Genomic DNA, 13862 nt, shown 5'->3' with positions numbered 1-13862 from the left:
AGTGCCCGCCTCTTTAACAGTGACCTCTATATGGCCCGCCCCTTTAACAGTGACCTCCACAGTGCCCACCCTTTTAACATTGATCACCCCTTTAACAGTGACCTTTATAGTGGCTGCCCCTTTAACAGTGACCTTCACAGTGCCCGCCCCTTTAACAGTGACCTCCACAGTGCCTGCCCCTTTAACAGAGACCTCCACATCTTCCTTCCCTTTAATAGTTCCCACCCCTTTTAGAGTGACCTCCACAGTGCCCGCCCCTTTAACAGTGACCTCTATATGGCCTGCCCCTTTAACAGTGACCTCCACAGTGCCCACCCTTTTAACATTGATCACCTCTTTAACAGTGACCTTTATAGTGGCTGCCCCTTTAACAGTGACCTTCACAGTGCCCGCCCCTTTAACAGTGACCTCCACAGTGCCCGCCACTTTAACAGTGACCTCCACAGTGCCCACCCCTTTAACAGTGATCTCCACATTGACTGTCCCTTTAATAGTGCCCGCCCCTTTAACAGTGACATCCACAGTGCCTGCCCCTTTAAAACTGACCACCCTTTTAACAGTGACCTCCACAGTGCCCGCCCCTTTAACATTGATCACCCCTTTAACAGTGACATTCATAGTGGCCGCCCCTTTAACAGTGACCTTCACTGTTCATGTCCCTTTCAACAGTGACTTCTACAGTGCCCCCAAACCTTTTAACAGTGAGCTCTACAGTGCCCGCCCCTTTAACATTGACCACCCCTTTAACAGTGAACTTCATAGTAGCCGCCTCTTTATCAGTGACCTCCACAGTACCCTCCCCTTTAACAGTGACTTCCACAGTGCCCGCCCCTTTTAACAGTGACCTCCACAGTGCCCGTCCCTTTAACAGTGAACTCCATAGCACCCTTACGTTTAATAGTGGCCCTTGCCCTCCATGCATGTAGCAGTGTAGTTGTGCTGTCATACGACTGAATATTTAAGGACCTGCGAACTGCTAAAACCTGTGATCAGTTGTTATGGCAACCTGGAGTAGGACCTGCGAGCTTCTATTGGCTAATAATGGACACGTAACCGTGTAAATGGTAGTTCGGATTTAAGTGAAAGGCTTGCTGGCTTCTATTGGCTAATGCAGGTTACGTCCTAAAGAGCTGAGGCCCGATCTAAAACCTTCCCGGACACCTGATGTACCTGTGTGCCAAATTTGGTAAAGATTGGTCCAGAACGTTCAGACAGACAGACAGAAACTCATTTTTATATATACAAGAGATAAAAAGAGCCCAATTAGGGCTATCAATATATAGCCCAACGTAGCACTGCTATACCGATAATTTGTGATAAACTTGGCATCAGGGGCAAATAAGGGCTACATAAGGGCTACACCCTGTCAGATTCCTAGATAGCGGCTTATCCCAGAGGCACACCCTGATGGTGGATGCCCTCTGTCCTCGTACCTAAGCCTAATATGCCCCTAGAGGCCCTACCAAAATTGTGAAAGAAATAATACCCTAAATCCCTACGCATTTCCCCAAGTAGTTAGATAAAGGTTCAAATTTTGGTAGGGCCTCTAGGGGCATATTAGGCTTAGAAAATATCAATTCCCCTAAGGGAGAAAAAAAGGGAGCAAAAATATAACTTTTACTGGTAAATATTAAAACTTAGCTTATCCATTCAATGGATAATATGTATGGCTTAGAAATAAGGAACAGTCTTACCATTCTGACGTAACCCCGATAGGGACAGGCCAAGCGTGGTAGAGGAGATGCACCATGTCTAGGCTGGTAACTTGGTATGGTCGTTGGTAGATTCAAAGTGTAGACAACGCAGGGAACAAGTATCCCTAGTTATCCCTGAATGGGGATGGGGACATTGCTTATACGGCCCTGCCTGTCTATACAGAGCTCCTGCCCCGCAAGGGGCGGCCCCATCTGGATACCTAACCCTAGAATAGGGAGGTATCCCAAATGTGCCCTATAGGATAGTTCCCGACATGTCACGTTTCAAGTCATCTATCATCAGGGGAAGTAATCCAAATAGGTAAAAGAAACCGTCCTACAAAAAAGATATAATCAACATAAGAAATGGTTCACAAAAAGATGAGAACTACAGGAGGACAGAACAGGGACATGCCTTAGATCAGTTGATCCATAGGATACAAAACCAGGACATCAATGGTCCCTTACAGATGGTAAACCCCACATATGGCTGGGGGGACACCAATGGAATAGCTGAATTTGTTCCATCAGCTGCACGCCAAATTACATGTGAGGCGCCATGTTTATAGATGCATTTCGTGCCCTGAGACTCCACAACTCCACCTCCCGGTGTCACGTGGTCCAGACACCTGACCTAGACAACGCACTCCACCAACAGGCGCGTCAAACGGGTGGAACGCAGCGCACCAGCCGGTGAAGCGCAGTTCCCGGTTTCGTGCGGCGGGTGGGCATCAGGAGGAAATGTACGTGCGTTGCTATGCAGCCAGGAGACGCCGGTGAGTGCGCTGACGTCTGACACATGCTGGGGTAGAGCGGGCAATTAGCCAGCGCTAATGTAACAATATATATAGCATTTAGTGCAGGAAATCAGGTAATAAAAAAGTGGCGCGTGTTCACTTAAACAAACCAAAACAGAGAGCATTATTGCTGGTGAGCAAAAGAAACGAAGAACGAAGAAACAGAGAAAGAGAGGGGAGGGGAGATTAGGAGGGAGAAAATACATAATGCCTAAAGGAAGGCAGCTTATATCTTCAAGCCGGGATGTCGGGACCAATCCTAAATGAAGGCGGCCCAATATGGTGACACTAAGGGCATATTAGGCTTAGGTACGAGGACAGAGGGCATCCACCATCAGGTTTTAGCAGTTCACAGATCCTTAAATATTCAGTCATATGACGTATTACGGCACAACTACCCTGCTACATGCATGGGGGGCAAGGGCCTCGTACCTAAGCCTAATATGCCCCTAGAGGCCCTAACAAAATTTGAACCTTTATCAAACTACTTGGGGAAATGCTTAGGGATTTAGGGTATTATTTCTTTCACAATTTTGGTAGGGCCTCTAGGGACATATTAGGCTTAGGTACAAGGACAGAGGGCATCCACCATCAGGGTGCGTCTCTGGGCTGAGCCACTATCTAGGGTTCTGACAGGGTCAAATTTCTTGCTATGTAGCCCTTCTTTGCCCCAGATGCGTAGTTTATCGCTGATTATCGGCATAGCAGTGCTTCTTTGGGATCTACATTGATAGCCCTAATTGGGCTCTTTTTTTTATATATATATTAAAAGTTATGTTTTAATTGGTTTTTGCTTTCTGTGATAATACTTAGATTTTTACATGACTGACATATGTGATTATCTACACTTAAGTTTTTGGGCAATGTGGTTGGCAGCAGAAGTGAGTTCCCACTTTTCTTCCATTTCTCAAACTGAGAAATAGAACAGTTCACGTAAGTCAGAGAAGTCTATCCACTTTATAATTAAAGGAGTATCTAAACCTTTGCTGAAACCACAAAGGGGCTACAGTGCCTGTTGGAGAGTGCTGCACCTTCAAGTTTCATTGGTTCCAGCGTGCAGTGTATAAATCCTATATTTATTATTTTTGTTGATCCATATTCCACACGCTGAAAAGGCCAAGCAGTTGTAATGCACTCTGCGAAGCTCTCCTCCACCATCATGATTTCAGCAAAGGTTTAAGTCCTATTCAAAGTATTAGAAAAAGCAAGGGAATAATAAGTAACCTTAGCTTTTATTTTAAAGTTATAAACATCTTTTGGGGGTATTTTTGTATCATTGCATTATATTTATAATGGGATATATAAGTACTTATTTTTCCCTATTTTTCAAACACTTCTCTCCTGAAGCCTATATGCTTTCACATGTATTGTAAGCTGCTTTGTTGCCTTCTCAATGAAATCTGTTCAAGGATTGGTCTGACGGCATAGTCTGTAGCTCCTGTAACCCTTTTTATTTTTTATATTACTTCTTAATACAAAAACATATACAATATAGCATAGTACATCACCACCCCCACCTTGAAGAGGAAAGAAAAGAGAGGAAGGAAAGAAGAGTGAAGGAAGGGGCAAAGAGGAAACAAGCAAATAATTACATATCAAACCTATAGCCATGTTTCCTTTTTTACATTAGGGTTAAGGCTTCTCAGCCATGGTTTCCATATTTCATGTCTCTTTTTATTTCTATTTCTAGCTTTATATAAAGCCAGTTAAAGCCGTGCATAGGCATGCTGAGCATGTCCACTAAAACACAGTTTGGTGGGTCTAAGGGGCCCCTAATCCTAAGAAATATTGTTTCTACTACTTGTGCCAGAACCTAAACAACCTTACACAATACCATATGAAATGGATCCAATCAGGTTCTATGCCCATACACATTTTCTTGTGTTGATAATATAATGAAATTTTGCTGTTTAATAAAGTCAATGTATAACCATACAGTTGCAAGAAAAAGTATGTGAACTCTTTGGAATGATATGGGTTTCTGCACAAATTGGTCATAAAATGTGATCTGATCTTCATCTAAGTCACAGCAATAGACAATCACAGTCTGCTGAAACTAATAACACACAAATAATTAAATGTTACCATGTTTTTATTGAACACACCATGTAAACATTCACAGTGCAAGTGGAAAAAGTATGTGAACCCCTAGACTAATGACATCTCCAAGAGCTAATTGGAGTGAGGTGTCAGCCAACTGGAGTCTAATCAATGAGATGAGATTGGAGGTGTTGGTTACAGCTGCCCTACCCTATTAAAATACACACACCAGTTCTGGGTTTGCTTTTCACAAGAAGCATTGCCTGATGTGAATGATGCCTCACACAAAAGAGCTCTCAGAAGACTTACGATTAAGAATTGTTGACTTGCATAAAGCTGGAAAGTGTTATAAAAGTATCTCCAAAAGCCTTGCTGTTCACCAGTCCACGGTAAGACAAATTGTCTATAAATGGAGAAAGTTCAGCACTGCTGCTACTCTCCCTAGGAGTGGCCGTCCTGTAAAGGTGACTGCAAGAGCACAGCGCAGACTGCTCAATGAGGTGAAGAAGAATCCTAGAGTGTCAGCTAAAGACTTACAAAAGTCTCTGGCATATGCTAACATCCCTGTTAGCGAATCTATGACACGTAAAACACTAAACAAGAATGGATTTCATGGGAGGATAGCACAGAGGAAGCCACTGCTGTCCAAAAAAAACATTGCTGCACGTTTACAGTTTGCACAAGAGCACATGGATGTTCCACAGCAGTACTGGCAAAATATTCTGTGGACAGATGAAACCAAAGTTGAGTTGTTTGGCAGAAACACACAACACTATGTGTGGAGAAAAAGAGGCACAGCACACCAACATCAAAACCTCATCCCAACTGTGAAGTATGGTGGTGGGGGCATCGTGGTTTGGGGCTGCTTTGCTGCATCAGGGCCTGGACGGATTGCTATCATCGAAGGAAAAATGAATTCCCAAGTTTATCAAGACATTTTGCAGGAGAACTTAAGGCCATCTTTCCACCAGCTGAAGCTCAACAGAAGATGGGTGTTGCAACAGGACAACGACCCAAAGCATAGAAGTAAATCAACAACAGAATGGCTTAAACAGAAGAAAATACGCCTTCTGGAGTGGCCCAGTCAGAGTCCTGACCTCAACCCGATTGAGATGCTGTGGTATGACCTCAAGAAAGCGATTCACACCAGACATCCCAAGAATATTGCTGAACTGAAACAGTTCTGTAAAGAGGAATGGTCAAGAATTACTCCTGACCGTTGTGCACGTCTGATCTGCAACTACAGGAAACGTTTGGTTGAAGTTCTTGCTGCCAAAAAAGGATCTACCAGATATTAAATCCAAGGGTTCACATACTTTTTCCACCTGAACTGTGAATGTTTACATGGTGTGTTCAATAAAAACATGGTAACATTTAATTCTTTGTGTGTTATTAGTTTAAGCAGACTGTGATTGTCTATTGTTGTGACTTAGATGAAGATCAGATCACATCTTATGACCAATTTGTGCAGAAATCCATATCATTCCAAAGGGTTCACATACTTTTTCTTGCAACTGTAAATGAGCTCATTCTCTACTGGTTATAAGGCAGATATTTTTAAGATAAACCATAAATCCTGTTCAAACTTGCCCTTCAATTTCTTTATACCATGACAACAGAGAGCTGTGTTTAACTTCCAAAGTGCCCAACCTTAAAAGAATAGAGTACATTTTCAAGATAAAGCTCTTGTTAACAGGTAATAGTGCCAATGTTTCCAATCTGTTTGGGGGGGGGGGCATTTTTAAGTCTATGTTTGGCTTTTGTAGCTATAAAGGCATAATATAGTTGAATGTAGTAATGCATGAAGACCTACTACTAGAGCAAAATTAAAGAAATGAAAATTTTCTCATTAAATAAACATGTAACTAAATTAGACCCCACCCTCTTTTTAATTTGGATCTAAATTTGAAAACATTAAAGGGGAAATTTAACATTTGAGATGGTTTTGGTGTTAGTTTTAAATGAGGTTATGCCAAATGTATGAAATGGCAAACAGTACTAATTTCTTTGGCAAAAGTGCAATGTATTGTATGACCATGTCTGTAAAAATACACTAGGGAGTTGCCTGGCATTGAGATGCAACTTTTTTGTGACTGTTTAAAAAGTCATATATCATAAATTAGACTTATACTGTAGGTGTTCTAATCTGAAATTCTGACTGACTTTTCATTCCACTTTTAAAGGTGGCAAGAATCACCAAATGTCATAAAATTTGAACAAATGTTGCAAAAATAAGCACCAAATATTGCATGCAGGCATCTTTTGTGACATTTTTACACCACAAAACCCGGGTTGCAGATTTGATTAATGTCCCACTTCTCCTATAAAGGTGGAAAACACAGACAACCTCTTATATCTACTATTTTCTATAATACCAATCACACATTTTGCTCCAAAGTAGGTGTTTTCATTCTATTATGAGGTGCCTTGTTAAAATTAGGAATTTAACTTGACTTAAAATTAGGCTTCAGCTTCTAATCAAGCTTTTGGATCATAGATCCAAAGTCTATTCGTTCAAACACTTTGTTTTAATGCTGTCCCGAGGCCTGTCTCCATATAGCATTAAAATGTATTGTCTCTGTGGAGGCAAAATTAGTTTTCAGCCAAAGTCATGCAAGACTGTGGTGAATGAATTTGGTATTCATTTCTGCATCTTTAAAAACATTTAAAATTCGGAATCTGAAGTCAGGTTTGGTACCGGACAGGACTCCGAACAGCATAAAATAAAGGGTTTGAATGAATCAACTTTGGTTTGAATTATTAGTCCCATTTAGCATGGTGCACTATATGTTTTCCTTCCTATGTAACTCAACGAAGGATACAATATAGAAACATAGAAACATAGAATGTGTCGGCAGATAAGAACCATTTGGCCCATCTAGTCTGCCCAATATACTAAATACTATGGATAGCCCCTGGCCCTATCTTATATGAAGGATGGCCTTATGCCTATCCAATGCATGCTTAAACTCCTTCACTGTATTTGCAGCTACCACTTCTGCAGGAAGGCTATTCCATGCATCCACTACTCTCTCAGTAAAGTATTACTTCCTGATATTACTTTTAAACCATTGCCCCTCTAATTTAAAACTATGTCCTCTTGTATCAGTTTTTCTTCTTTTAAATATTCTCTGATCTTTTACCTTGTTGATTCCCTTTATGTATTTAAATGTTTCTATCATATCCCCTCTGTCTCGTCTTTCTTCCAAGCTTTACATTTTAAGGTCCTTTAATCTTTCCTGGTAAGTTTTATCCTGCAATCCATGTACTAGTTTAGTAGCTCTTCTCTGAACTTTCTCCAAAGTATCAATATCCTTCTGGAGATATGGACTCCAGTTCTGCACACAATACTCCAAATGAGGTCTCACTAGTGCTCTGTAGAGCGGCATGAGCACCTCCCCCTTTCTACTGGTAATGCCTCTCCCTATACACCCAAGCATTCTGCTAGCATTTCCTGCTGCTCTATGACATTGTCTGCCTACCTTTAAGTCTTCTGAAATAATGACCCCTAAATCCCTTTCCTCAGATACTGAGGTTAGGACTGTATCACTGATTTTATATTCTGCTCTACCGGTATGGAAACTATATGGATAAGAGGGCATAAATATATCATAAGTCCCTAGCTTCTACTATCCCTTTAGTACTGTATATACTGAGCTATAGATATGTCACTATTGTTTCTTGTATAGCCAATTAGACTTGTTTAAAAATCACTAAAAATTCAACAACTGCCTTAGGATAGCAAATAATTGACTGGTTGCTATTACTGTAGTGAAAATGCATACCTTATTACATCAGTTATATAAAATGTATTGTATTGCTAATTGATTTCTCGCCTATTGTTTTTGTTCTTTATGCTTAATTTGCTATTGTGTGGTGGAAGGTAGTGTATGAGAATTATGATGTTTGTTTCCCATAAACGAAGAGTGACAAAATACTTAATTTGACATGTACTGGAACTGTTGGTAAATTATGAAGCATCATCTACTGTTTTGATTATTCTTTCTTTTTCTGTATCTTTTGTGATTCTTCTTTAAATATGTTATGTCAAATCCCAAGGTATCCTCATTGTCATTCACTCTTGCGATTTATAAATTGCATAAAACTCAGCCCATTATACAATAAATTGCTTGATGGGTTATTAGAATCAGAGACAGTATTGAACTGTCGTCATCATATAAAATAATGTCAGTCCCTGATCATATTAACTGCTTCTTTTAAGCTATCTTGCATTTTTTATTACCTGTATGCTTTAGCGAATGCATTTATTATCCCTTTGAAATTGAATGAAAGCAGCATACCATATACATAAGGTGCCAAGGATAAAGCAATCATTTTGTTTTGTTTTCTGTCAATTAGATGTTCAAAACATTGTCTTCTCTTGCAGGTACTCCTGAGGATTATGCACAATATTTCCATATGAATCGTACAACGGCTGCGCTTACACTCCTGAAACCAGTAAATAGAGATTTGCACCAGAAATTTGATTTGGTGATTAAGGTAATATTACTAATTTCCACTTGAATAATCATGACTCTTTAATGGTCCTAAGAGAAAATTAAGTTGTATTCAATTCATTTAAGCGCAGTTATTATTTAGCTTCATTATCTATGATGTATGAAGTACAGCTCTGAGGTTGAAAAACATACCTCAATGGAGATATCATCTTGAATTTGCAAATTAATTGTCCATGCTCTCATGGTTGTTGGAGCTCTATACGAAAAGAAAACATCACACAGTAGCATTATTTAAAGTAGACACTGATTTGGGTCAAGCTTGAGATACTTTAGTAACATATAACTCCCCTCTACTTGGTTTCGGTACCAGGTAATGTGCTTTGCTTTCCACTGTGGGTATGGTGTACCCTCAGTGTAGCTGGTATCAGTGTTGTGATGATTCTCTCAGAACGATCACTAGTCAGGAGTATGGTCATGTGACTTTCATGTTACTGGCTTGGCTCACTTAGGTGTGGTAAATAAAATGACAAGTACTATTTTTAACTTTGGTCTAGTAGAAAAATAGAAAGAGGGGTAGAAAAGTGTAGAATTGAGTATAGCCAAGTAGTGGACACAGGGCTATAAGGTGTATTTATTTTGTTTTTTTTTGCTCAGTCTATGATAGATCTATTTTGATTTGAGGAAAAAAAAGACTCCATATGAATAGGGCCTAAGGGGGTGTGAGTAGATAAAGAAAAAGGAGCATTCCCACTGTGTAACCACTACCATACTGTATTTGACATTGTAAAACACATTTCTAGTGTGACATGTTTAAATAGGATCAGATATTCATAGTAAAAGCCAACATTATGTTTAGAGTTGAACAAAGTATTGAAAAATTGGATTTGGCTGCTTTGCTGAATAAAAAAATAAAAAAATCAATTAGTGACAAATTACTTCCTTGAAAGGCTTGCTTTCATTTGCTTCCATTTGATTAAAATGAAAACTAGATACTGATTGTTTGCTGTATACTATTGAAATTTTTATTTCCAGGTACAGATGTTTCCTTCCTTACCCTTACACATCCTAAGATGTGTGTTGTAAGATGACCAACTTAAAAAAAAAAAAAAAAACATGTTTTTTTTTCATATTCTGTCACAAGATGTCTGTCCATAATGTGCCTATGTGTGGCCATTTGGTGGTTGTGTTGAGAATTTCAGCCTGTCTATGAGATTTGCAAGAATGTTACGATATTGTATAATATTAATTATAGTTGACTATACATATTTGCCTAAACCGAACATATCTGGATTTCTTTATGGCTCTACTTTACCAAAACTGTGTTATTATTCCTCTTTTTCCATTTATTTGAATGTGCTGCATTATTAGCATACATCCTAATAATTTCTGATGAATGTCGAAATGTTCAATATACCGTATTTTTCGCCCTATAAGACGCACCGGCCTATAAGACGCACCTAGGTTTTTGAGGAGTAAAATAAGAAAAAAAATATTTTGAACCAAAAGGTGTGCTTTTGGTGGGTTTTGAACTAATTGTGGTCTGTGGATGGCACTGTTATGGGGGATCTGTAGATGGCGCACTGTTATGGGGGATCTGTGGGTGACATGTATGGGGGATCTGTGGATGGCGCACTGTTATGGGGGATCTGTGGGTGACACTTATGGGGGATCTGTGGGTGACACTTATGGGGGATCTCTGGGTGACACTTATGGGGGATCTCTGGGTGACACTTATGGGGGATCTCTGGATGGCACTGTTATGGGGATCTGTGTATGACAGTTATGGAGGGGATCTGTGGATGACACATACATAGCATCTTATACTATGTGTCATCCACAGATCCCCTCCATAAGTGTCCCTGTAGTGAATGACCCTCAATACACGCTGGGGGCCGGCATCTGCTTTTATAATGACAGCGGGGCCCGTGCAGTGACTGTGTTCTACTACACGGGCCCCGCTCACTGTATGATCCTATGTCTAATAGTTACCGTAATTGTAATTGTATGTAATCAGGAGCGCTGTGTATTGCCGGTACTTACAACTAGAAGCGGTAGGTAGCAGAGAGAAGGGAGGAGGCAGGCCGGGAGGACGGGCGCTGGCAGCGTGAGTCATACGTCATGCGTCCACGCCGCCTGCTTCATTCATTCATAAAGTGGGCGGCGCAGCCGCATGACGTATGACTCACGCTGCCGGCTTCCGTCCTCCCGGCCTGCCTCCTCCCTCCTCCCTCCTCTCTGCTACCTACCGCTTCTAGTTGTAAGTACCGGCAATACACAGCGCTCCTGATTACATACAATTACAATTACGGTAACTATTAGACATAGGATCATACAGTGAGCGGGGCCCGTGTAGTAGAACACAGTCACTGCACGGGCCCCGCTGTCATTTTAAAAGCAGATGCCGGCCCCCAGTCCCGCCTCCCTCACAGCTGATACACCCGCCGCACGGCATCGCGGCGGGTGTATCATTAAAAACCCGACAAAATCGGCAGCATTCGCCGTATAAGACGCACTGCTATTTTCCCCCCACTTTTTGGGGGGAAAAAGTGCGTCTTATACGGCGAAAAATACGGTATGCATAATCATGATCATGTTTTCCCATAGGGTTTCCATAATTATATAACTAATTGATAACAAAGCTAAAGTAGATAACACTTGACCACGCTCTATAAAATATTTGTTTCCGCTTCATTATAAACCCATTACTTTTTATTAACACTGCTTAATAAAGTAACCTCACAAATAAACTTCTTTTAGCCTATCAATAGTGGCTTTTGCAAGGTTAGAGAGGAAAGAAACTTTACAGAATAGAACATTGTGTTGTAACTATCAATGATATGTAATTAGATAAGCTAAAAGGAAGTACAACTATAGAATTTTTTTTTCCCCTGTTTATTTCTATTTCGTATAGTAAAACCTCAAAAATATAAAATGGTATAGCTTAAATACCAACAAAAAAATTATTGTTTTTAGCAATACAACTAATATGTAGGTTAGTACTGTATCTCCCAGAGGTTTACACAGGTTTAGGCCTCATGCACACGACCGTTGTGTGCATCCGCGGCCGTTGTTCCGTGTTCCGTTTTTTTTCGCGGACCCATTGACTTTCAATGGGTCCGTGGAAAAATCGGAAAATGCACCGTTTGGCTTCCGCATCCGTGATCCGTTTTTCCAGTCCGTGAAAAAAATATGACCTGTCCTATTTTTTTCACGGACAACGGTTCACAGACCCATTCAAGTCAATGGGTCCGTGAAAAATCACGGATGCACACAAGATAGTCATCCGCGTCCATGATCCGTGTCCATTTTTCCTATCATTTTCAATGCAAACTTGACTTTTTTTTTTTTTTCACTTTTCATGTCCGTGGATCCTCCAAAAATCAAGGAAGACCCACGGAAGAAAAAACGGTCACGGATCACGGACCAACGGAACCCCGTTTTGCGGACCGTGAAAAAATACTGTCGTGTGCATGAGGCCTGATAAAGTGTTTTATACTGATGACTAGTGTTGATCAAGCACCAAAGTGCTCGGGTGCTCAAGTAGAACACATCGGGATGCTCGGGTGCTCTACCGAGCACCCAAGCACAATAGAAGTCAATGGGAGAACCCGAGCATTAAACCAGGCACCCCCTTCTCTCAAGAGGGGAGGGTGTCTGGTTCACATGAAAAGGTCAGAAATTGATGGAAACACCACTGAAATGGTTCGGGAACAGGATGAAGAGGATGTCTGGATCCATCTTGGACTCCCAGGTCGCTGCTGGGAATAATGTTGTCCGAGTAGTACGCCACTTTTACATACTGACAATAATACGCACAAAACCGAAGATGAAATTGATTTTAGAGGACAAACTGTTAGGATACAACCTATATATCACATAAATGAGGGCCTCATTCACATTGTGGTACAATTGTTCAGGTAGTAGAACTCCTACACTTATAAAGCCTATGCACTAAGTGAAAGGGTTGCAAAAAATTACAAGGAACCGGCACTTCAATACACCCTTTATTACACATAAAGAAGGGCATACACACCCTGGAAAAATTTGGAATGATGGCCTGCTGGTGACCCTTAAAAACATTAAGAGCAAGGGCCTGCTGGTGACCCTCTAAAACATTAGGGGCGAGGGCCTGCTGCTGATCCTACCATCTAAAACATTAGGAGTGAGGGTCTGCTGCTGAGCTGACCATCTAAAACATTAGGGGTGAGGGTCTGATGCTGAGCTGACCATCTTAAACATTACGGGTGAGGGTCTGCTGCCGAGATGACTCTCTAAAACATTAGGGGCTAGTGCCTGCTATTGATCAGGCCATCTAAAACATTATGGGTGAGGGCCTGCTGCCGAGCTGACCATCTAAAACATTATGCGCGAGGGCCTGCTTCCGAGCTGACCATCTAAAACATTAGGGGCGAGGGCCTGCTGCCGAGCTGACCATCTAAAACATTTGGGACGAGGACCTGCTGCCGAGCTGACCATCTAAAACATTAGGGGGCGAGGGCCTGCTGCTTAGCTGACCATCTAAAACATTAGGGGTGAGGTTTTGCTGCCGAGCTGACTCTCTAAATCATTAGGGGCGAGTGCCTGCTGCTAAGCTGACCTTTTAAAAAATTATGGTTCAAGGTCTGCTGGTGAGCTAACTCTCTAAAACATTAGGGGCGAGGGCCTGCTGCTGATCTGACAATGGAAAAAATTATGGGCGAGGGCCTGCTGCTGAGCTGACCATCGGAAAAATTATGTTTGGGGGCCTGCTGCAGAGCTGACCCTCTAAAACATAAGGAACGAGGGCAGTCTAATAAGCATGTTGATATGATGGAGAAAGAAGAGCAGGATGAGAAAAAGAAGATTGAACCATATACCCTTTTTTGTGGTGGAAG

At 41.2% G+C, this 13862-nt stretch overlaps 1 protein-coding gene across 1 annotated transcript in view; it reads left to right on the top strand.

Annotated features, from left to right (window-relative positions):
- Positions 1–13862, top strand: part of PCDH15 (protocadherin related 15) — a 1608479-nt gene that overhangs the window by 491420 nt on the left and 1103197 nt on the right. The window contains exon 9 of the mRNA XM_040438316.1: positions 8919–9031. Coding sequence (XP_040294250.1) covers positions 8919–9031 — 113 coding nt within the window. The remainder of the gene's footprint in view (positions 1–8918; positions 9032–13862) is intronic.

The sequence above is a fragment of the Bufo bufo genome, chromosome 6, assembly GCF_905171765.1.
Source record: "Bufo bufo chromosome 6, aBufBuf1.1, whole genome shotgun sequence".
NCBI lineage: Eukaryota > Metazoa > Chordata > Amphibia > Anura > Bufonidae > Bufo > Bufo bufo.
Note: the sequence above shows the minus strand (reverse complement) of the source record. Positions and strands in the feature narration are given on the sequence as shown.